General features: G+C 46.7%; 2 protein-coding genes and 2 long non-coding RNA genes across 4 annotated transcripts in view; 2 read left to right on the forward strand and 2 right to left on the reverse strand.

The window, feature by feature from the left end:
• LOC101953204 (zinc finger protein 501-like) overlaps positions 1–14,005 on the forward strand; it is a 58,035-nt gene extending 44,030 nt beyond the window's left edge. The window contains exon 7 of the mRNA XM_042847839.2: positions 13,411–14,005. Coding sequence (XP_042703773.2) covers positions 13,411–14,005 — 595 coding nt within the window. The remainder of the gene's footprint in view (positions 1–13,410) is intronic.
• Positions 1–25,553, forward strand: part of LOC135972074 (zinc finger protein 271-like) — a 312,092-nt gene that overhangs the window by 245,996 nt on the left and 40,543 nt on the right. The window lies entirely within an intron of this gene.
• The window catches only part of LOC135976000 (uncharacterized), a 262,775-nt gene that overhangs the window by 179,169 nt on the left and 58,053 nt on the right, over positions 1–25,553 (reverse strand). The gene's annotated exons all lie outside the window — the stretch shown is intronic.
• Positions 1,904–25,553, reverse strand: part of LOC103306761 (uncharacterized) — a 36,277-nt gene continuing 12,627 nt past the window's right edge. Inside the window, exons 2-4 of the long non-coding RNA XR_509669.4 lie at positions 10,384–10,481; positions 8,723–8,810; positions 1,904–8,151 (exon numbers count right to left, since the gene is read on the reverse strand). This is a non-coding gene — a long non-coding RNA (uncharacterized LOC103306761). The remainder of the gene's footprint in view (positions 8,152–8,722; positions 8,811–10,383; positions 10,482–25,553) is intronic.

The following is a 25,553-nucleotide window of genomic DNA, read 5'->3' on the forward strand; positions in this document are numbered from 1 at the left end:
AAGGGAGGAAAAATTACTATTGAAGTGGTAAGAGTGGCCCATTACAGACAGTTGACAAGAAGGTGTGTGCAACAGTAGGGAGACATTAGTATTGGGGAAATTAGGTTTAGGTTTTGTAATGACCCAACCACTCCCAGTCTTTATTCAGGCCTAAGCTGATGGTATCTAGTATGCAAATTAATTGCAGTTCTGCAGCTCCATGTTGGAGTCTGTTTTTGAAGCTTTTTTGTTGAAGAATTGCCACTTTTAAGACTGTTATTGAGTGACCAGAGAGATTGAAGTGTTCTCCTACTGGTTTTTGAAGGTTATGATTCCTGATGTCAGATTTGTGTCCATTTATTCTTTTGCGTAGAGACTGTCCGGTTTGGCCAATGTACATGGCAGAGGGGCATTGCTGAAAATAGTCTTACAGAGACTTACGGGTGCAACGCCACCAGCTGCAATTGGCAGCAATGCAGAGCAGGCTTTACAGTGACACAGTGTGGGCCAAATGGTCCATGGACTCAGTCAAGCCCCAGTTTTCCGCGAGTGCATGTCAGCATCCCGGCAACCTTCAAGGGGGGGTCAAGGCTGCCACTCCTTCAGTGATGATGGATCTCCAGCATAGCATCACCCGCGCCCATGACCCGCCTTGTTGCCTGAGACAGAGGTGAGTGACCGAGGGTGCACAACGGATTCTGGGGTTTGGGGGGGGGGGGGGTAGAAAAAGGGATAACAAAACACACCACCTGGGGATCACCCCTCAGGAAGTGAAGGTGACAGGCATTGTAGTGGCAGTAAAGGGGGAGGGGGAGCAGTACCCTCAAAGGCAATGCTGCCAGTGGGTTGCCCCACCACATCAGGCATGGGGCTGATAGGGGGCCATTCCCTGGGTGCCTGTGAAGGGCTATATAAACCCCACACTGGCACAGAAAGGGTTAAATTGCTGCTTTAGTCTGGACTGGCCCAGCTCCTCAGTTTACAACTGAAAACCATGCTAGGATTGGAGCATGAGTTAACAGAACAGACCTACTCTACTCAGATGGGCGCAACCCTGGGAAGAGAACAGTCTGTGGAGCATCTCCAGCCCCAAAGAGAGGGCTGGCAGCATTCGTGACTCTGGCCTTCACTGAGGGAGGGTGGGGATCCCCGGAGCTCCAAGGGGGAGCAGGTTAAAACTTGTACTGGAGACCCAGTAAACTTTGAAGGGGACGGAGATGCTCCCAGGGCCCCCAGAAGTAAGAGAGGCCCATATCGTGATGGGAGCTGTCCACATTTATCACCCCCATTTCTTTTTTTCTTTCCTTTATTTGCCCTTGTTTGTCGACAGTCGGCTCTTTTTCTGTTTCACTTGGTACCCCGAGAGAGGAAGAAAGTGCCCCGAGGCCTCAGCCAGAGGGTGGAGCCCTGACACACTAGAAGGACATGCCCCTGTAGCACCTCTGGGGCAGGGGGCAATTGGACTCACAGAGGTGCACCCCAGAAGGCCTGAGGCCCAGCAGTTGGGCACCAGTTTGATGGGCTGGATGGCCTCTCACTGGAGGCTGCCAGCAGCCTGGCACCTGGAGTAGATATGAGCTGGCTTGGGGAGCAGGAAGAGGGGCAGCGTCCCAGACAGCACACCGAGAAGGGAAATGGAGAGGGGACAAGGGGCACTGCAGTGAACTCAGCACCCGTCCTGAAGGCCATTGGCAGAAAGTCGTCCTCTCCCTGGCCTATGGGTGTCAGACAGTGACACAGAGATCCCTTGGCAAAGGGTCACTTGATCTTTGCCAGCAGCTCTCACCTGAGACCTGACAAACCCATCACACCAAACATCTCTTGGAGGATGGTCATAGGAGGTGTCTACAGAAAGCTCATAAATGGTTAAGACTCATAATGACAGAGAGATCAACGTGTGGGTCATATGTAAGGAACAAAGCATTTATATTGAAAATCTACTTTATGGACTTGGAATGGAAAAAATCAATCACTGAGAGGTAAGAGGCCCCGGGATTGACCCATCCACCCAAGAGGGAGTTGTCACTTCTCACTCGTCAGCTCGCAATGTAACACAAGGCTCAACTGACCAGCCATACTCCCTCCCAAACTATCAATGGAAAACCATCAGGACACCACCAAACAAGTTAAACTGGGGTCAGGGGTGTAGGGGGGAACTGAAGGTAACACTAATTTAATCATCCCAAAGCCAAAATAGGAATAGTTTAAAGCTACATGTTACACGTGTATGGTGTGGAGGGGCAGGCCAGAACGTATAGGGGAGGGGGCTCATTTGGAGGAGAGGCAGACTGGGCAGAGCTAGGGCATGGCTGGACCAGGAGCAGAAGGATCAGCTGGAAGTAGCAGTGAGGGGCCCAGCTCAGTCTGCAGCTCAGGCTACAATACCAAGGTGGCATGCGCCAGACCGTACGCTGCTGCTCCCTGTAATACGTGTGTGCAGCAGCCTAGGACAGGAAACAGCTACTGGCTTCTACAGTGCTAAGAAAGGGCTGGAGGGGATGCACAAGAAGGGTAGGATAAATCCCTCCTTTACCTGTAAGGGGTTAAGAAGCTCAAATAACCTGGTTGACACCTGACCAAAAGGACCAATAAGAAAAGATACTTTCAAATCTTGGGGTGGGGGGGTGCGGGGAAGGTTTTGTTTGTGCTTTCTCTTTGTTCTCTGTCTGGACGAGAGAGGGAGCAGGCAGGAAAAAACATCTCCTAAAAACCTACCTGAAATGAGCATGTAAGATTATAAAAATTGTAAATAAAGGCAAGAAAAAGTGTTAGATTATCTTTTGTTTTAGCTTGTGAATTTTCCCTATGCTAAGAGGTAATTTCATTCCTGTTTTGTAACTGGAAAGCAGAGTCAGAGGGGAATCCTCTATGGTTTAAATCTTTTTATTTACCCTGTAAAGTTACCTTCCATCCTGATTTTGCAGGTGTGATTCTTTTCCTTTTTTTAAAATAAAATTCGTCTTTTAAGAACCTGATTGATTTTCAGTGTCCTAAAAACCCAGGGGTTTGGTCTGTGCTCACTTTGTAACCAGCTGGTTAGTATATTATTCTCAAGCCTCCCCAGGAAAGGGGGTGAAGTGGCTTGGGGAAATATTTTGGGGAAACAGGGACTCCAAGTGGCCCTTTTCCCTGGATTTTTATCTAAATCACTTGGTGGTGGCAGCAATACCGTCCAAGGACAAGAAAAGTATTTGTGCCTTGGGGAAGTTTTAACCTAAGCTGGTAGAAATAAGCTTAGGGGGTCTTTCATGCGGGTCCCCACATCTGTACCCCAGAGTTCAGTGTGGGGAGGGAACCCTGATACAGTGGCAGCTCGGTGGGATCATTTTGAATCCGAAGCACAGACCTCAAGATTTTAAAAGGACACATTTTTTCTTTTGGCTGCTTGAAAATCAGGGAGGGTTTTTTTTGTTTTTTGTTTTTTGTTTTAAAAAAGGACACTTTCTTTTTTTTTAAACCTGAGAGCAGCTGGATTTTTTTCCTTTGCCTGAGGGCAGAGTAGTTAAGTTCCTGCAAGGGAATTCACAAGCTTCCCCCCCTTCAGGCTCTCAGGTTAGGCTAGGCTAAGTGCAAGGCTAGGATGACGGAAAGTGAGGTCCAAAAGAAACTAGAATTAGCCAGATTGGAAGTTGAAGAGAGACTGATAGGCCTGGTATACACTACGGGTTTAGGTCGCCTTTAGCAGCTCATAGACTTTAAGGTCAGAAGGGACCATTATGATCATCTGGTCTGACCCCCTGCATGATGCAGGCCACAAAGCTGTCCCTACCCTTTCCCTTTACTCTGCTGTTGAAGTCCCCAAATCCTAGAGACTTCAATTGGCAGAGAATCCTCCTGCCAGTGATCCCTGCCCCATGCTGCGGAGGAAGGCGAAAAACCTCCAGGGCCTCTGCCAATCTACCCTGGAGGAAAATTCCTTCCCGACCCCAAATATGGCGATCAGTAAAACCCCGAGCACGTAGGCAAGAGTCTCCAGCCTGACCCTTGTTCGTCATTATACTATTTACCTGCCATGGCACGGTATTCCTTTGACTAAAATCATGTTTTTACATTAAACCATTCCCTCCATAAACTTATCTAGCTTAATCTTAAAACCAGACAGATCCTTCGCCCCCACCGTTTCCCTCGGAAGGCTGTTCCAATATTTCACCCCTCTGACGGTCAGAAACCTTCGTCTAATTTCAAGCCTAAACTTCCCGACGGCCAGTTTATATCCATTCGTTCTCGTGTCCACATTAGTACTAAGCTGGAATAATTCCTCTCCCTCCCTGGTATTTATCCCTCTGATATATTTAAAGAGAGCAATCATATCCCCCCTCAGCCTTCGTTTGGTCAGGCTAAACAACCCGAGCTCCTCGAGTCTCCTTTCATACGACAGGTTTTCCATTCCTCTGATCATCCTAGTGGCCCTTCTCTGTACCCGTTCCAGTTTGAATTCATCTTTTTTAAACATGGGAGACCAGAACTGCACACAGTACTCCAAATGAGGTCTCACCAGCGCCTTATACAATGGAAGCAGCACCTCCTTATCCCTACTAGATATACCTCGCCTAATGCATCCCAAGACCGCATTGGCTTTTTTCACCGCCACGTCACATTGTCGACTCAGTCATCCGGCGGTCTACAAGGACCCGAGGTCTTTCTCCTCCTCGGTTACTTCTAACCGATGCGTCCCCAGCTTGTAACTAAAATTGTTGTTAGTCATCCCTAAGTGCATCACCTTACACTTTTCATTATTAAATTTCATCCTATTTCTGATACTCCAATTCACAAGGTCATTCAAGTCTTCCTGCAGAATATCCCTATCCTCCTCCGAATTGGCAATACCACCCAGCTTTGTGTCATCCGCAAACTTTATCAGCCCACTCCTACAATCGGTTCCGAGGTCAGTAATAAATAGATTAAATAAAATGGGTCCCAAAACCGAACCTTGAGGAACTCCACTGGTGACCTCCCTCCAACCTGACAGTTCACCCTTCAATACGACCCGCTGCATTCTCCCCATTAACCAGTTCCTTATCCACCTCTGGATTTTCATATCGATCCCCATCTTTTCCAGTTTAACCAATAATTCCTCATGCGGTACAGTATCAAACACTTTACTGAAATCAAGTTATATTAGGTCCACCGCATTTCCCTTATCTAATAAGTCCGTTACTTTCTCGAAGAAGGAGATCAGACTGGTTTGGCATGATCTGCCCTTCGTAAAACCATGTTGTATTTTGTCGCAATTGCCATTGACCTCAAGGTCCTCAACTACTTTTTCTTTCAGAATTTTCTCCAGGACCTTGCACACTACAGATGTTAAACTAACAGGCCTGTAGTTACCCGGGTCACTTTTTTTCCCTTTCTTGAAAATAGGAACCACATTAGCTATTCTCCAGTCTAACGGAACCACCCCCGAGTTTACAGATTAATTAAAAATTATCGCTAAGGGGCCTGCTATTTCCCGTGCCAATTCCTTCAATATTCTCGGATGAAGATCATCCGGTCCGCCCGACTTTGTCCCATTAAGGTGTTCAAGTTTGGTTTCTACCTCTGATGCTGTAATCCCCCCTCCTGTATCCCCCTCTGTCACGCTGTTAGTATTCCTAGTCCCTTCATTGGCCTCATTAAACACAGATGCAAAATATTCGTTAAGATATTGTGCCATGCCTAGATTATCTTTAATCTCCTCTCCAGCTATAGTCTTCAGCGGTCCCACTTCTTCTTTCTTTGCTTTCTTCCTATTTATGTGGCTGTAAAACCTCTTACTATTGCTTTTAATTCCCCTCGCAAGGTCCAACTCTACACGGCTTTTGGCCTTTCTCACTCTATCTCTACATGCTCTGACTTCACTAAGGGAAGTTTCCTTACTGATCCCTCCCCTCTTCCATTCTTTGTACGCTTTCTGTTTTTTCCTAATCGCCCCTTTGAGACAGTCGCTCATCCAACTCGGTCTAAATCTCTTGCTTACTAACCTTTTTTCCTTTTTTGGGATACAGGCCTCCGACAGCTCCTGCAGCTTTAACTTAAAGTAATCCCAGGCATCATCTGCCTTTAGATCCATTAATACGTTTGCCCAATCCACTTCCCTCACCAGTCCTCTTAATTTGTTAAAATTAGCCTTTTTAAAATTATAAACCCTAGTCTTTGATTTAATTCTGTTACTCCTTCCATTTAGTTTAAACCGAATTAGCTCATGATCACTGGAGCCCAAGTTGTCCCCTACAACCACTTCCTCAACGAGGTCCTCACTACTCACCAAAACCAAATCCAAAATGGCCTCCCCCCTCGTCGGTTCAGCTACCACTTGATGAAGGAATTGATCAGCAAGCACATCTAGGAACATCTGAGCCCTATTATTGCTACTAGCGTTTGTTCCCCAATCTATATCTGGGAAGTTAAAGTCCCCCATAATTACACAGTTCCTATTAGTATTTACTTCCTTAAACACATTAAATAGTTCTTTATCCATATCCTGGGTCGATCCCGGCGGTCTATAGCACACCCCAAGCACTATCCCTGGAGAAGCTCTAGTAGTTCTTTTACCCAGTGTGAGTATTGCCCAGACGGACTCCGTCTTGTCTATTCCATCAACTATTATTTCTTTACAGCTTATCTCATTATTGACATACAATGCCACCCCCCCACCTTTACCTTTGTTCCGGTCTTTCCTAAACAGCGCATACCCTTCCATACCTGTATTCCAGTCGTGACTGCCGTTCCACCATGTTTCAGTTATTCCTACGATACCCGGTTTCAATTCTCGGACCAAGAGTTCCAATTCCTGCATTTTGTTACCTAGGCTTCTCACATTGGTGTATAAACATCCTAATGTATGTCGTTTAGCCTGTCTCCCCTTAGTAACGCAATATGTTACAGACCTCTGTGTGTTCGTCCCCCCTCTCCTTCTTATGTCCAATCCCATCTCCCCCGCTATATCTCCTCTTATCTCATCACTCGCCTTTCCAATGTTGGAATCTGGTGTGGAGATTAACTGCACATCTCCCAACCGTCTCCCCCAACTTCCTAGTTTAAAGCTCTTTTGATAAGATGAGCCAGCCTCCCTCCCAGAAGTCTATTTCCTTCCCTACTCAGGTGAAGTCCATCCCGTGAGAACAGCTGTCTGTCCCCAAAAGCCTCCCAGTTGCCATACATCCCAAAGCCCTCCTTATAGCACCACTCTCTTAGCCAACTATTTATTCTCACAATCCTATCAGCCCTTTGCTGCCCTTCTCTAGGAACATGCAGTATCCCACTAAAGATAATCTGAGCCTCTATCTCCTTGAGCGTCTTACCCAGCCTGGCATAATCTCCCTTGATTCTCTCTAATGAGAACCTAGCCGTGTCGTTCGTTCCTACATGAAGGATTATCAAGGGGTTCTTACCTGCTCCTTTTAGGATCCTTTTCAACCGCAGGTCCACATCGCGTATCTTTGCACCCGGTAGACAGCACACCCTTCTGTTCTCCGGGTCCGCCCTGGTCACAGGCCTGTCTAATCTCCTCAGTAAAGAATCCCCAATCACATACACCTGCCGTCGCCTGGCAACAGTGCGATCTACTAATCTAGTCTCTGATCTCTCTAGTCCTAACCTGTGTCTGTTCCTATCTTCCCTCATACTCCCCCTTGTGCCTTCCTGAATCCTCCGGGGGCCCAGAATTGGTGCTGTCTCCATCAACTCCTCCCCTCTCTCTATTGGACTAGCCGCTCTTCTCTTCTTCCTCACTCTCCCACCTTCATTCACCACCTGCTGCCCACCCTCCTCATTATCCAAACACCCAAACCTGTTCCTGAGTTCTATTTCCCCCTCACTAGCCCTCCTTTTCCTTGGCCTGCTTCTCACGGTCACATGCTTCCACTGCCCTTGTTCTCCCTCTAACGTTCCCCCCTCACTGTCCTCTACCTCTGCTTCCACCTGCACCCCTGAGCATTCCCCTTCAGTCCCTCCTAGCCTGTCCTCCATCAGCTGCTCAAAGCCCTGTCTAAACTCCACCAGGGTATCTACCTGCATCTGCAACCCCTTAATCTTTTCTTCCAGTAACGCTATAAGGCGGCACTTCATGCAAACATACCTCTGTTCCAGCTCACCTGCTAGGACTATATACATACCACAGCTTCCGCAGGCAGCCATCTGCATTCTGCTTGCTGCTGCTTGGCTCATTGCTGCTGCAGTCTCTGCCCACAGCACCTGGGGACATAGAGCACACAACACACTGCGCCCTCCTGCCTCCCCTTCCACCTCCCCCTGCAAACTCCCACTCAAACTCCCCTGTTAGCAGCCCTGTTTGCTGCCTCCTGTGCCGCTGCCTGGCTGGGCGGCCGCTTTTATGGGCCCCCTACTCAGCCAAGCCCCGCCCCCTAATCAGGGCTCGGCGTCCCTCCCAGCACCCTGCCCCTACAGGCCTCTACAAACACACAAGGACAACAAAGACAGACACAAGTACAGATACCTTCTCCTCCAATGAGACAGAAAGAACACGAAAGACAAACGGACTTAAAGCGCTTGGAGTTGGAAGTGGAGGAGAAGAGAGAAGCGAAATGCTTAGAGACAGGAATGGAGGCAAACCGCTTGAAGGCAGAGACGAACCGCTTGGATATGGAGCTAGAGCTGAAGCACTTAGCTCTGGAAAGGGCTAATTGGGTCTACCAGATAACCCTAACAGTCCTTCTCCAGGTACCACTCCACATTCCAAAAAATTCCCCACCTACAACTAGGCGATGATACAGAGGCCTTCTTAGAAAATTTTGAAAGTGCCTACCTTGGATACAGCTTCTCTACAGACCAGTATATGGTGGAGCTGAGGCCACAGCTCAGTGGACCCTTAGCAGAGGTGGCAGCTGAAATGCCTAAAGAACACATGAACAGCTATGAACTTTTTTTTTAAAAAGGCCAGAATTAGAATGTTTTAAATAAATCTCAATACAGGTTATGACAGGACTGGCTACAAGTGTTGTCTTTGTGGGAAATCTAAGATTCAATTGACCTAAGGAAGTGACTGATCCTTTGGGACTGGCAGTAACCTGAACATTGCTGTGATTCGTGGTGTAAGGCAGTGGTTCTCAACCAGGGGTCTGGAGCCCGCTGGGGGGCCACGAGCAGTTATCGGGGGGCTGCCAAGCAAGGCCAGCATTAGACTTGCCGAGGCCCAGGGCAGAAAGCTGAAGTCCCAGCGCATGGGGCTGAAGTCCAGGGCCCCTGAGCCCCACCACAAGGAGCTAAAACCAAAGCTTAAGCAATGTAGTTTTGTGGGGGCCCCTGTGGCATGGGGACCCAGGCAGTTGCCCTGGTTGCTACCTCCTAAAGCCAGCCCTGGCTTTTGGATGCAGAAAGCCAGTATTGTGGCCCACGTGGGCCGTGAAGTTTTTATAGTATGTTGGGGGACCTCAGAAAGAAAAAGGTTGAGAACCCCTGGAGTAAGGGACCATCTGTCACAAAGGTGAGCTCACCTGTGTGGTGAGATATATGGGATGACATCGACCACCGGTGGATGGATCTCAGAGCTTTGATTCCGGCTGTAGTGTACTCTCTGCCCTTAATAACCCATTTATTTATGTTCACCTCCTTGCCTCTCCACGCATGTTCCAAGCTAATAAGGAATACTCTGATAATGACATTTTACCTCTAGCGAGTATAAAATATAAGACATGAGACTAGGTCACAGACCATAAAATCAGGTCGGGGTCAACAGGAGTGAGAGTTTGGAGAGAGTCTTTTCCCCCCTCTCCCAATCTCCAGCAGCCACAAGCTGTTTTCCCTCCAGGCTCCTTGGATCTTTGAGCCTCTCCCTCCTGAGGTTGTGTGGTCCAGTTCTTGTTTCTTACATTCTCCTTTTCCGGAAGAATTAGAGGCTGTTGCTCCTGAATTTTAGTGTTTAATCCCCCAGCTTTCTCCACACATTGGGGGAGTTGAATTCTCCCTCCCATTACACCTGAGTCACTAGATTTCCTAATTCCCCAAAATGTGCTTTTGTGATGTCACAGTTCTGGGTTAGCTAAGCCTTTGACCTGCCTCCACGGTCTGCTCAAGGAATGCACTCTCCTGTATCAGGCCTCTAGCCAGCCCCTCTCTATGGGTAGGGACCCACATGCCTCTCCTTTTTGACTAAGGTGTGAGGATTGCAGCTTATCCTCCACTGAGTTCACTGGACTAAGGTCCAGTTCCTGTGCTTTGCTTTCTCTCCAAGGGCTGTGAGCCGTGTGTGTGTGCGATAGAGGTGGGAATTTTGGTGATACTTGTATGATGCCAATACACACCTCAGTTTCCCTCTGTGATTTGTATTGCTATGATTATAAAGAGAAGGAGACATAAGGTGTTTTGTCATGTAGCTGTCATGCGGTGATATGAATGGGTTGTTAAGGACTGCCTGAGACCAACCTACATCAGTGGAATACCCGACAGAGAAAAGAGAATAATTGTCACCTGTCCATGGGAGGATATCCGCTTGGCTGAGTGAAGCATACATGGACTCGTCATGTTTTTGGGAGTAGGAAGAACTGGGCTCGCAGATGCAGGAAGCTCTGCCAGAGCAAAGAGAAATGGACAGGCACAGTGAAAGGAAACCAAACTGTTTTCTACAGCAGAATGGGTCAAGGGCATTGGCCAATATGAACTATATTGTCTTCTTTGCTTCTCTGTCCTAATCTAAGGACTTTCGAATGCTGTGTTTCAGTTGACTAATAAACCCTGCTATGTTTTAAAAGTCTGCCCAGTGTCACAGCAAACATTTGCTCTGTGCATTGACTGAGGAACAGTCTCTGACCAGGAGTGTCGTTCAGCTGGACCTGGTGGCAGAGCTCACAGGTTGAAATAGGAGTGTTGAAGCCAGAGGCTCAGTCTCAGGTGTTGAAGCTACGTGGCCTATTCTTGTGGAAGAGTGGGACCCCTAGGGGGTCTAGTGCACTCAAGGGGCACCTCCCAAGGACTGTTTAAAAGCCAGGGCATTGCACAGATCCTATGGATCCATGACAGTGTGCCAGTGCACTTTCTGGGGAAAAGATATAAAACAAGAAAAGGATCTAAATGTGTATTTACCATCACCACTCATCAGTACTCATGGGAATCCCTGATCAGTTCCAAAGTGTATTAAAACCTTCCTTAAAGGCTTACCTGTTGCTTATCAGGTCATGTCAGTTTTGTTACAGGGCTTTCCCTTCACCCTCCCACTTCCCTGGTTCTTGTCACACAGACAGCAAGCAGCAAAAGACCGAAGTCCGAAGCACAGAGAATGCCATGTTTATTGGGGTTAGTTTCCAAGCAGGCATATTCCGAAGCCCTTCACACTAGTCGGCCTTATCTCTATATGCCCATAGAGTCTGTTCCCCAGTGTTCTGTTCCATTCCCAGCTCTGACACCGCAGAACGTTTACCCCATGTCCCCCTTCCCAGCTCTGACGCTGCAGAACATTCCCGTTGCCCCCACTTATCAAACATGATTCCAATTTCCCTTCCCCCTCCTGTTTGACCCTGTTTATATAATAATATTCTCAGCTATACCTTAACCAGTCATTGTACTGAAATTTAACTAATGAATTCTAACATTGTAACATAATTTTGTAACCAATTATATCCCACTACTCTAATTAACTTACACCCAGCAAAATTAATTATACAGCAGACAGAAACAATTAAAGAACCAGACTGATTAACAATGTAAAAGTGGTGGCCATAAAGATAAAATTCAGAAATGAGGGTTTCACAACCATTGATAAGTGATTTCTTGCCAGACAGGAAGCTATCAAGCTAAGTTTTCTTTAACCATCTTAAGGTCTGTTTCTTTATCAGGTGGTGATGGGCACTATCCAGACAGGATCATCTTCCTAACAGCCCAATACCACCTTATTTCAATCTGACTGGTTTGGGATGTGACCCTACGCTTCCCAGCTGATGGCTGCCCCTGCTGCTTAGTCAAAGACCTTAGCCTAAGAACAAAGCCTCAGACTATCCTAGTGAGAGAAGGTCCATACACAGGCGGACTGTGATTTTGATTCTTCGTTTTTATACCCCTGTAAGTAGCTAAGTGATAAAAATACACCTAAGTTCTTAAAGTATAGGCTTTACAGGCAGGCCTGAATATCTCTATTCTAACAGTGGGTTTTACCCCTTCCCCCATTCTGTGTCTGTCTTGTCTGTTTAGATTGTAAATTCTTCAGGGCATGGGCCATCTACTATTCTGGGTTTGTACTTGTCCTAGCACAATGGAGACTCAGTGTTAGTTGGTCCTTAGGCACTAAGGTAATGAATATAATTTAGGCACTAAGGGCTGGTCTACATTGCGGGGGGATCGATCTAAGATCCGCAACTTCAGCTACGCTATCCGCTGAATAGCTGAATATGTGTAGCTGAAGTCGAAGTATATATTTCGACTTATCTGGCTGTGAGGATGGTGGCAAGTCGACCACCGCAGCTCCCCCGTCGACTCAGCTTACTACTCCTGCCGAGGTGGAGTATGGGGATCGATTTATCGCGTCTAGACAAGATGCGATAAATCGATCCCCCATAGATCGATTACTACCCGCTGATCCAGGAGGGTAGTGTAGATGTGCCCTAAGGTGATGCATATGATTTATAATAATAATAACTCTCATGCCACTTTGAGCCAAGAAAGATGGCCTTGGGATGTTACTGCTTAAAAATGAGCTGGGGTTAAAACCATGGAATATTCTTTGTGACAAGTATCCCACAAATTCCACTGACCTCCCTTGTTTTCTTTGCCTGGAGTAGGGTTTCCAATTTCCAAACCTGATGTGATCTCGCAGCTGGAATGAGGGGAAGAGCCGTGGGTCCCAGACCTCCAGGGCTCTGAAAAAGAAGTGCTCCCAAGAGGTGCCTTCGCAGGTGAGGAATTGGTTAAACTAACTCAACAACTGTTTAGAAATACAGGAAACATTTGGGATGCCCTACAAAGACCCTGTTCAGGATTGTTCCCTGCAGATGTGGAATCGTTATGGCAGATGTCACTCATGGCTTCCCTCCTATTCTGACTGGCAGCAGGTCCCTCCCTGATCTCGCTTTCCCCTGAGTGTTCTGGTGAGATGCGGACCAAAACTGATCCCTTCCTCTCTCGTCTGTGGGAAGGGTTTGGGGAAAATCAGCTCCTGATAGGTTTGATCTCTCCCACACATATTTTGGTTTGTTCATCCCTTTTTCCATTCCTCTCTCTGAGATTTCCTTTCTTTCCGGTGCAGGGAGTGACCTATGTCTGGATTCTCTTTGTCTCCCATTCAGGTGACGGGATGGTAAGTGAGAATGAGGAGGAGAAACCCCAGCAGGAAGATGCTGAGCAAGTAGAACCACATGGGACGTTATCAGGAAGATTCAAAGGGAATGTTTCCGGGAGTTGTGCAGTCCCAGAAAAAGCAAAAGCCTGTGAGACTCAGGAGAGGCCAGGGGAAAACTTCAATAGCCTCCCAGACCTTATAACCCATGACAGAATCAACTTGGAAGGCAGACGCTACACATGCTCTGAGTGCGGGAAATGCTTCAGTCGGAGCTCAGACCTTATCTCACATTGGAGAATCCATACAGGAGAGAAGCCCTACACGTGCTCTGAGTGCAGGAAAAGCTTCAATGAGCACTCACACCTTATCACACATGGGAGAATCCACATGGGTGAGAAACCTTATGGATGCTCTGAGTGTGGGAAATGCTTCATTTATCGTTCAGGACTCACCTTACATCAGAAAATCCACACAGGAGAGAAGCCCTACACATGCTCTGAGTGTGGGAAAAGCTTCAAGCAGAGCTCAAACCTTATCACACATCGTAGAATCCACACAGGAGAGAAGCCCTACACGTGCTCTGAGTGCGGGAAAAGCTTCAGTCGGAGCTCAAACCTTATCTCACATAGGAGAATTCACGTGGGAGAGAAACCCTACACGTGCTCTGAGTGCGGGAAAAGCTTCATTTATCGTTCAGGACTCATCTTACAGAGAATCCACACAGGAGAGAAGCCCTACACATGCTCTGAGTGTTGGAAAAGTTTCAAGCACAGCTCAAACCTTATCTCACATAGGAGAATTCATGTGGGAGAAAAGCTTCAGTGATAGCTCAAGCCTTATTAGACATCAGAAAATCCACATGAGAGAGAACTGTAATAAATCCCCTGACTAGGGCTGGCCAAAATATTTTTTTTAAAAAAATCACATTTGCTAATTCCCACACAGTGATTTTCGCAGCGTCTTCACTGTGGTCTCTCAGCTTCACCGGATGAGTTGCCTGCTTCTGCCTTTTCCAGCTCACCTTCTTTGGAGTCAGTCCTGTGATCTTTTCTATCAACTCCTTTCCTTTTGAGTCATAGGAGTGTGTGTCCCTCCAGCCAGGAATGTTCATCCGCTCCAGGTGGGAGAGAGAGGTTTGATCCCAACAAGCTACACTGAGGCAAAAACTACCTGTGCCTTACATCCACTAGGACTGTACATGGCATTGGCTCCTCAAGTTAGTGATCTTGGTGTAAAAAGACAATTCTAGTTGTAGAGCAGGTGCAGCCCAGGTTCAGTGGTTGGCATTAGCTTTCCCCTTGACCTGACCTAAACTCCATCACTTTTCCTAGTCTAAACAAACCCTGAGCATCACGGTTATACTGTTCCCCCATTTTAAGCAATTCTTGGTCATCAAGTTCCCCCTTCAGAAACAAATTGTTTCATTCCCACTTGCTCTGATGTTGCTTCAGGGAGTGCTGGAGAGCAGATATTTTTACTACCATTTTCCTCACTTAAAATATATTGAACTATAACAAAGAGCAGGAACAGGGCAGGGATAGGGGAAAATGTCATTTCACCCTCTGTAACAACAGAAGAAGATAGGGTAAGTCAGAGGGATTTCCTTATTCACCATCCCAATCCCCCTGTTCAATTGGTTAGGTCAATATTTTTTCTAAAGGGCTGGCAAGAGGATTCCCTAGTAAATGATTTGTAACTAAGCAAAATACCCATACATTGGGCTCCCAAAGCAGTTGTGGGACGGGCTCTGCAGGAGGTCGCTCCTGAAGATATTTCCTTCCTAATCAGGTGCATGTTGCCTATTATTTGGGAAATGCAATCCCTATCTATGTAGGGATGGCAAAAATGGAAGTGACATTTCTTTTCAGCTCACCCCTGGGACATGCTGTCAATGTGTTGAAAATGAAATCAGTGTTGAATGTGATATAGCTGCAGAAAGATATCTATTTTTAATAGACACCTGACATTTGGTGTCTTACATGGATTCTAAGCCGCACCTGAATTTAGTTCCTAATTTAAATCTGTGGCACCAGATTAAAGAAATAAAAGGGTATATTTGTGGGAGTTAGAGGCTTGTTTAGCCTAACCAAAAGAAGGCTGATGGGAGATATGATTGCTCTCTATAAATATATCAGAGGAATAAATTCCAGGGAGGGAGAGAAATTATTTAAGCTCAGTACCAACGTGGACACAAGAACAAATGGATATAAACTGGCTATCAGGAAGTTTAGACTTGAAATTAGACGAAGGTTTCTAACCATCAGAGGAGTGAAGTTCTGGAACAGCCTTCCAAGGGGAGTAGTGGGGGCAAAAGACATATCTGACTTCAAGACTAAGCTTGATAAGTTTATGGAGGGGATGGTATAATGGCAACTAATTCATCTTTGACTACTAGCAGTAAATATGCCCAATGGCTTTGATGGGATGTTAGATGGGGTGGGATCTGAGTTACTTCAGAGAATTCTTTCCTGGGTGTCTGGCTGAGTCTTGCCCACATGCTCAGGGTTTAACTGATAGCCATATTTGGGGTCGGGAAGGAATTTTGCTCCAAGGCAGATTGGCAGAAGTCCTGGGTTTTTTTTGCCTTCCTCTGCACCTTGGGGCACGGGTCACTTGCTGGAAGATTCTCTGCACCTTGAAGTCTTTAAACCATGATTTGAGGACTTCAGTGGTTCAGACACAGGTTTGATACAGGAGTGGGTGGGTGAGATTCTGTGGCCTGCATTGTGCAGGAGGTCAGACTAGATGATCAGAATGGTCCCTTCTGATCTTAAAGTCTATGATTCTATTGCTACTGATATGTTATGTGGTAGGTGAAGAATTCTACACCAGAGAAGTGTAAAATTACTCCAAATACAGTCAAAGATTTGACAAGAACTCAGGAAGAAATTGCAGGTAATGGTGGTTGATTTTCACCGCAGAGATGGAAGCTATGGTGACCTGTGGCCAAGGTAAACTATTTTTAGATCCCTGCTCCCTTGTTAAGTGGCATTGGTCACACTCCTAAAGGATGCCATGATTAAATTGGGCACAACTGTCTTTTACCATTTGGATCCAAAGTTTCATGAAGCACAGAGAGAAACCTCTGATTCCTTCAGAGCCATTCCATGCCTATGGGTACCAATCTGGCTGCCTTGTTAGACAAGAAGCACTTCCATGCTGGGCAAACAATGGTAGCCAATGAGGGAGTGTATCAGAGTCCAAGTTCAGACTGCAGGATACATGAATGCTGAATCCAGAGTCTGTGGTTTGGTCTCTTCGTTGTGCTTATTAAGTCTAATGCATTTGTATGACTTCTTCTCCTGCTGCTACTTTGAAAGATTAAAAAGTGTGAAAATCAAGAGAAAACTGCCCTATAGGTTTATATTTTGTAATTTGAATAGGTTGTTACCAGCGACAATGAAATTAAACATGAAGTTATTTAGTGTAACGGAAGAGGCTGATCATGTGATAACTTTCAGTGTTACAATATAATTCAGGTTTTCTTCTAGTTCTCACCCTGCCCCCTCCTACTACATAGGAAATGGTGGCTAATCCTGAAATTAAAACCTCATTCCAAAGGAATTAGAGTGGGGGAATATGTGAGAGAAATAGCATGTATGAGAATAGAGACCTAGTATAGACAGTAAAATGGAATTTATTATGATACATTTTAAAATAAATCTTCCCTTAAGAGGAAAATTACTTGAGACAAGATGTGTAATCTTTTACCCAGTTAGAGGGTAACAACCACGGAGTTCTCCAGGTCTCTTGTTTGCAAAGCAAAGATGTCACATCAGGCAGGAGATGTCAAAATCTAAAATGGTGATGGATGTGTGATGGTAGCTTTTCTGAGTTGGGGTTTGGTTTGGTTTGGTTTCTTAATTTAATTTAAATTTTGCAACCAGTTATTTTTATAGGTGCTGAGGCCCCTTTTCCTTTTGAGCACAGCTGTTTAACCCTCAGGCCTGGCTCTGGAAACCTCCCCAAAACTGGCCTTGTGTTTCTTTCATGTTTGATACCTTTGGGGTTCACACATCCACACTACATGCGGTTCGCAGCAACAGATACTTTGAGAAACCTGCTGGGTTAAGCGGGCCTTTTCCAAACTGACATTGGCCCAAAGTCTGCCTCAATTCAGCTGGATTGGGACATGTCTGTATGAAAGGAGTGGTTCACACCTGATTTGCCCAGAGACCTCGGGGCAGGTGTGGTAAGATAGGGTAAGTAGGAATCCACAACAATAAAGTTAAATGTAAGGGTGAAAGACCTTCACCTTGCAGGTTAACAAGCCTGTTCTGTTGATTCCCTCTGACGCCTCTGGCACTGGTCACTCTCAGGCAGCACACTGGGCTAGATGGACCATTGGTCTGACCCAGTATGACCAGTTTTGCATTCTTCTGTAAGCCATCTATGGCCTCGTCTACACTGGAAAGTTTCTGCGCAGTAAAGCAGCTTTCTGCAATGTAACTCCCGAGGTGTACACACTGCCAAGCCACTTACTGCGCAGAAACTGAGCATTTCCAGCGCTGTAAAAAAACCCACCCCGAGAAGAGGTGTACAGCTTTCTGCGCCACGGCTACAGCACCGCGGTGCCAGTGTAGACACCCTGTTCCACTGTGGTCAGCACATCAGTGAATGCCACAAGCAATCTCATGTCCTAGCTACTACACATGGCAAAATCAATGTCTAACTCCTCCTGCCTTTGTCATTTAAGGAATAATTCCACTGCCACTCGTGACGTGTTAGTAAGTGTGGGATCCATTCCTATAGACCGAATAGGCAGAGAGTGCAGTAGACAAATCACTGAAAGCTGGTGCCACCTGCGGACGGAAGCACAGGGATTGCTGAGATGCAAAGCAATGCATGATGGGGCATTCACGGAGGTGATGACCACAGTGGAATGCCGATTTTGGGCTCAGGAAACACCTCCCTCCACCTTCCCACAACTCTTAGTGGCAGAAGAGGAAGAAATGCTGGGTGGGATAGCTGCCCAGCGTGCACCGTTCCAAGTACCGCTGTAAGTGCTGCAAGTGTGAACACGCTATTGCGCAGGCAGCTGATAGTGTGAACACACAATAGCGGTTTCCCTTCAGCGCTCTCTGAGCGGCGCTGTAACTCTGCCAGTGTAGACATAGCCTCAGAGAGACTGACTGCCAGGATCCCAGGATTGATCCCCTCTGGGGAATGAAGCACAACATCGACAGGCTATGCAGCCTTCAGAAGTCTCCCTGTACCTGAAAACCCTGCTAGCCCAAAGTGCTGGACCATCTATGCCATTACCTGGTTCCTAAACTGCAGCTACAGTTCCTACTCCAGGTGAATCAAAGACCGAGAGGTGCAGAGATCCAGCCCCTTGAAATCTTAGAAACGTTTTGTTCCTTTTTCTATTTTCTATATGTGTTTCTTTTTATGAACTTGGAGACCTCACAGCCTTTCTATTAGAGAGAGAGAGTGTGTGTGTGTGCCCCTCTGAGATTTATAAAATAAAAACATAATAATATATGGAGATATATCAATCTCATAATGCTGGAAGGTCATCGAGTCCAGCCCCCTGCCTTCACTAGCAGGACCAAGTACTGATTTTGCCCCAGATCCCCCAGTGGCTCCCTCAAGGATTGAGCTCACAACCCTAAGTTTAACAGGCCAATGCTCAAACCACAGAGCTATCCGGCCCCCACAGGGAAGATGTTAGGAAGAATAGTTCCCCAAATCTTAATAGCCTTAAAACGCTGCTCTATGAAATGACTGAACGCATGCTCCTCACCTATGGAAGCATTGCAAGGAATTGAGCTGTCAGATATGTATTGTTCAGCGAGAGCAGTTGGAACTTCTTTTACTAATGTCTTTCTAAGGTCTGTATGTGCTTTGGGGCGAGAGGGTGAGGAGAAGTGTTAGCTACACAATAGTGAAATCTAAGGAGAAAACTAATTAGCTTTGAGGTAGTAGGCTAAATATAAGCAATAATTTGGTTTCAGTATTGAAATATTCAGCTTGCTAAATCTGGGTTGCACTGCCTGGGTAGAAATCTCTGATTGGGCTTTCGGCATCACTAAATATGCACCTGCCTTCTTGGGTTGCTCTTTTAGGATTTCTAAGGCTTGATTTTCTGCTGTATTAATCTGATGGTTTGACTAAATTCACGGCTTGATTCCAATGCAATATCCTTGTTAACTCATTGATTTACTGATTTGACCTGAACTTGATCACTGTATTGTTTAACCCTTAGCTGAGTGGTGTCTATAGTCATTTAGCCTTAGTGATGTGTGCGCTCGGATTTATGTGTTCGTGTTAATAAAATATGTAACTGGGATCTTGAGTCCTTTCTTTCAATAAGCAACAGGGGCTGGAACTTTTATTTGTATATTTCCCTTTAATTCAATCTCCATTTTCTTCATTTCATACTCTTCTAAGTTAAGGAGTCTGCAGCACCAGAAACTGACACAAACCTTTTGCTGCCCCATTCTGTGCCCATCCAGCAGGAGTAGAGAACAAACACCTCCTGGGGCAGGGATTGTCACACTGGACTGTAAATACAGACGCATGTTCCCAAGCTGTGCTGTCTTTCTCAAATCCTGGCATAAGGGTGACACCTACAGCTGCTTGTAATCATGCCTGGCAAGAAGGAGACCCCTATGTGCATTCCCTGGGAGGCAGGGGGATCTGGGAGACCCTGGACACAGGGGGATATTTACCCAGAGCTCAGGAGCAATCTACTCAGGGATGATGCAGGAGAAAAGAGCTGGGTGCTGCTTTCCCCACTTATTTCTCATTACCCCTTTTGGTCTCTCCTCTTTGACGACTGGAATACAGGTATGGAAGGGTATGCGCTGTTTAGGAAAGACCGAAACAAAGGTAAAGGTGGGGGGTGGCATTGTATGTCAATAATGAGATAAGCTGTAAAGAAATAAAAATTGATGGGATAGATAACACGGAGTCCGTCTGGGCAATGCTCACACTGGGTAAAAGAACTACTAGAGCCTCTCCGGGGATAGTGCTTGGGGTGTGCTATAGACCGCCGGGATCAACCCAGGATATGGATAAAGAACTATTTAATGTGTTTAGGGAAGTAAATACTAATAGGAACTGTGTAATTATGGGGGACTTTAACTTCCCGGATATAGATTGGGGAACAAACGCTAGTATCAATAATAGGGCTCAGATGTTCCTAGATGTGCTTGCTGATCAATTCCTTCATCAAGTGGTAGCTGAACCGACGAGGGGGGAGACCATTTTGGATTTGGTTTTGGTGAGTAGTGAGGACCTCGTTGAGGAAGTGGTTGTAGGGGACAACTTGGGCTCCAGTGATCATGAGTTAATTCGGTTTAAACTAAATGGAAGGAGTAACAGAATTAAATCAAAGACTAGGGTTTATAATTTTAAAAAGGCTAATTTTAACAAACTAAGAGGACTGGTAAGGGAAGTGGATTGGGCAAACATATTAATGGATTTAAAGGCAGATGAGGCCTGGGATTACTTTAAGTTAAAGCTGCATGAGCTGTCGGAGGCCTGTACCCAAAAAAGGGGAAAAGGTTAGTAAGCAAGAGATTTAGACTGAGCTGGATGAGCGACCGTCTCAAAGGGGTGATTAGGTAAAAACAGAAAGCGTACAAAGAGTGGAAGAGGGGAGGGATCAGTAAGGAAACTTACCTTAGTGAAGTCAGAGAATGTAGAGATAGAGTGAGAAAGGCCAAAAGCCGTGTAGAGTTGGACCTTGCGAGGGGAATTAAAAGCAATAGTAAGAGATTCTACAGCCATATAAATAGGAAGAAAGCAAAGAAAGAAGAAGTGGGACCACTGAAGACTATAGCTGGAGAGGAGATTAAGGATAATCTAGGCATGGCACAATATCTAAACGAATATTTTGCGTCAGTCTTTAATGAGGCCAATGAAGGGATTAGGAATACTAGCAGAGTGACAGAGGGGGATACAGGAGGGGGGATTACCGTATCCGAGGTAGAAGCCAAACTTGAACACCTTAATGGGGCTAAGTCGGGCGGACCGGACGATCTTCATCCGAGAATATTGAAGGAATTGGCACGGGAAATAGCAGGCCCCTTAGCGATAATTTTTAATTAATCTGTAAACTCGGGGGTGGTTCTGTTAGACTGGAGAATAGCTAATGTGGTTCCTATTTTCAAGAAAGGGAAAAAAAGTGATCCGGGTAACAACAGGCCTGTTAGTTTAACATCTGTAGTGTGCAAGGTGCTGGAAAAAATTCTGAAAGAGAAAGTAGTTGAGGACCTTGAGGTTAATGGCAATTGCGACAAATTACAACATGGTTTTACAAAGGGCAGATCGTGCCAAACCAATCTGATCTCCTTCTTCGAGAAAGTAACGGACTTATTAGATAAGGGAAATGCAGTGGACCTAATATACCTTGATTTCAGTAAAGCGTTTGATACTGTACCGCATGAGGAATTATTGGTTAAACTGGAAAAAATGGGGATCGATATGAAAATCCAGAGGTGGATAAGGAATTGGTTAATGGGGAGAATGCAGCGGGTTGTGTTGAAGGGTGAACTGTCAGGTTGGAGGGAGGTCACCAGTGGAGTTCCTCAAGGTTCAGTTTTGGGACACATTTTATTTAATCTATTTATTACTGACCTCGGAACCGATTGTAGGAGTGGGCTGATAAAATTTGCAGATGACACAAAGCTGGGAGGCATTGCCAATTCAGAGGAGGATAGGGATATTCTGCAGGGAGATTTGAATGAGCTTGTAAATTGGAGTATCAGAAATAGGATGAAATTTAATAGTGAAAAATGTAAGGTGATGCATTTAGGGATGACTAACAAAAATTTTAGTTACAAGCTGGGGACGCATCAGTTAGGAATAACAGAGGAGGAGAAAGACCTCAGGGTCTTGGTAGACCGCAGGATGACTATGAGTCGACAATGTGACGTGGCGGTGAAAAAAGCCAATGCGGTCTTGGGATGCATTAGGCAAGAAATATCTAGTAGGGATAAGGAGGTGCTGCTTCCGTTGTATAAGGCGCTGGTGAGACCACATTTGGAGTACTGTGTGCAGTTCTGGTCTCCCATGTTTAAAAAAGATGAACTCAAACTGGAACGGGTACAGAGAAGGGCCACTAGAATGATCAGAGGAATGGAAAACCTGTCGTATAAAAGGAGACTCGAGGAGCTCGGGTTGTTTAGCCTGACCAAACGAAGGCTGAGGGGGGATATGATTGCTCTCTTTAAATATATCAGAGGGATAAATACCAGGGAGGGAGAGGAACTATTCCTGCTCAGTACTAATGTGGACACGAGAACGAATGGATATAAACTGGCCGTCGGGAAGTTTAGGCTTAAAATAAGACGAAGGTTTCTGACCGTCATAGGGGTGAAATATTGGAACAGCCTTCCGAGGGAAACGGTGGGGGCGAAGGACCTGTCTGGTTTTAAGATTAAGCTAGATAAGTTTATGGAGGGAATGGTTTAATGGAAAAACATGATTTAGCCAAAGGAATACCGTGCCATGGCAGGTAAATAGTATAATGGCTAACAAGGGTCCGGCTGGAGACTCTTGCCTATGTGCTCGGGGTTTTACTGATCGCCATATTTGGGGTCGGGAAGGAATTTTCCTCCAGGGTACATTGGCAGAGGCCCTGGAGGTTTTTCGCCTTCCTCCGCAGCATGGGGCAGGGATCACTAGCAGGAGGGTTCTCTGCCAATTGAAGTCTCTAAGCCACAGGATTTGGGGACTTCAACAGCAGAGTCAGGGGAAAGGGTAGGGACGGCTTTGTGGCCTGCAACATGCAGGGGGTCAGACCAGATGATCATAATGGTCCCTTCCGACCTTAAAGTCTATGAGTCTTTCCCTTTCTTTCATTCCCCTGCCTCCCAGCAGGGCAACTTGGGCACTTCCCTACTCCCAGGGGTGCTCACTCTCCCGTAGCTGTATTGGCCCCTGCGAGTGCTAATAGGAGCGAGAGCCTGGGTGCGGGTCAGTCCCTGCAGCGTCTCTGGGACACACAGAAGCAAGAGGAGCAGCAGAGATGGGGCTAGTTCCCACCTCAGAAAGTCCCTGGCCTGGTGAGTGCAGCAGCTGCAGCCCAGGTTGGGCTTGAAGGAGCCAAGAAGGGGCAGGAGCAGGGGGGAGCTGGTAGGAAGGAAGCAGGAAAAGAGCCATGGGGCAGCTCCTGGAGGCGGAGCTCTGTAAGGTACGAGACACTGCTGGTGCTGCTGCCTCTAGTGTGAGCTGGGAGCCCGGGCTGTAGTGTGAGAAACTGCTGTCTGTAGGATTGTGCTACTGAGAGTGCACTGAGCATGCTCAGTAACATCTGCTGAAGCCACTTCCCTTCACCCTGCCCTTACTTGGAATCATATTCTGCAGACTGTTATTTACAGGGGTTCAAAGGGAGCAAATCAGAGTTGGGGAGTGGCCAGGATCTGAGGAGGGGGCAGAAATGGACTGGTCAGTGGGGTCAGCTGGAGGCAGGGTTAGGAGAGGGGCTGAGGGCCAAAATCAGGGATGAGGGGAAAGGAGCTGAGGGGAAACCCAGGGGCCTGGCAGTGACAGAGGGTAAAGCTCCAGCACAGGCAGGGGCAGAGGGGATAACAGTTACCGCGATGGACAGACACTGTTTGCAAAAATAGCATGGGGGGGGCAGAGGGGCTTTTTTATTTCCCCTCCCACAGATATTACCCCCGATCTTGTTGTGGTCACTTAGAACAGGGGTGAGGGTGTCCCCACTCTGGGGTCCTCTCTCCACACAGGACTCTTCTCTGACCCACTGATCATTGCATATGCTTCAAGAAATACAATTTATTAAAGAGCAATCAATTTAAAAAATAAGGAAAGATGGGAAAGGTTAAAGGCAAACACGTAATCTCATTCTGTGGCACAGGGATATCACAAACAGCGTCTCTGGAACATACGGGAAGTTCACAGTCTCTCCCTCACGTGTCCCAGGCCTCCTTCCCAGGTCCTGGCTGTGGTGCAGAGATGCTACAGATCGGACACTTGCTCTGGCGGTGGCCACATGTCCTCAGGCGCTAGATGGCAGGACATTTCTTCCCAGCATCAGCCCCCATGTCGGGGTTACGATCCCCCAAATCTGGCCTGCAAGGCCTCTTGACTGGTGGCGTCTCCCTGAGCTTCTGCCCTGGGTCCCCCTCACTCTCCCAAGCTGCTCCCCGCACCCACCTCCAGCCACAGGCTGCTGCTGCTCTGCCTCCATCTCCCTGGGCTGCTTCTCTGGCTCTGGCAGTCACAGCTTGGTTCCCCGGCTCTGCTTGGGCTCCTGCTCTCTCCTTAGCTCGGCCCCAGGTAGTTCCAGCTCACATGGAGGAAGGGACCCCCTGGCCTGCTAAATCTCTCATCAGACTGCCTGCCCTGTCCGTCAGGGTGACCTGGCGCTTTGGCATCTCTGCATTGCTCCTAGAGCTGAAAGCTGAGGAAATTCAAAGAAATGATTTCAGATCACCCCTGATACAGATCGGGCAAATTTTAGGAGTCTTAAGAGAAATGCGTGTTTGAGTAACGGGGAATATGTAACAGGATGAAAGATCTGATGGGAAAATGGTGAGGGGAAGGGGAATTGCAAGCTTTGAAGAAATGTTTGAACTGGTTACTCTGGAACATTTTTTAAGCATATGTAGAGATGATATGAAGCAGTGTCTGTGGGATAAAAATGTGAACACTCTGGATGAGTTGGTCTCTCCAGCTGATGCTTTGAGTGAGTGTAAACCACACAAAGGGAAGTTTAAACCTGGTGGGAAGCAGGGTTTCTGTTTTACCTGTGGGAAAAAGGAAGGTGGCTGGGAGACCGGGCACTCACAGCCTGTGACATTCCCCTCTGGTGTTGTCTGGACCAGTGATCTGCTAGGTCACTCCAACACTTGCCTGTGAAGCCAGCCTTACCCTGCTCTGCTGTGAGAACCCCCACTCCTGGGGTGCTCACCCACAGCCTCTGGCATGTCAGCTGCTCCCAGCTACTTGTGAGCGAATGACACTAGCCAGTATCTCCGGTCCCAGACACAACCCTAGGAACCTCCGTCCTGCAGTGTCCAGTTATGCCCGCTGGATGCTGCAAGTTTATATAAGTTCATAAATTTAACAAAAATTGATATGTAGCAGCCTTTTTCTCCCAAGGGGAGTCTCTGACACACTGCAAACCAAACACACTGCTTCAGGTAGAATAAACAAACAGATTTATTAACGATAAAGGTAGATTTAAGTGATTATAAGTCAAAGCACAACAAAGTCAGATTTGGTCAAATGAAATAAAAGCAAAACACATTCTAAGCGGACCTTAACACTTTCAATGTCCTTACAAACTTAGAGGCTTCTCACCACAGGCTGGCTCTTCGGCCAGGCTCTACCCTTTGATCAGTGGTTCAGTCGCTTGGTGGTGGTGGTGGCTGTAGATTATGACAAAGTTCCTCCT

The sequence above is a fragment of the Chrysemys picta genome, chromosome 16 (assembly GCF_011386835.1).
Source record: "Chrysemys picta bellii isolate R12L10 chromosome 16, ASM1138683v2, whole genome shotgun sequence".
Classification (NCBI taxonomy): Eukaryota; Metazoa; Chordata; order Testudines; family Emydidae; genus Chrysemys; species Chrysemys picta.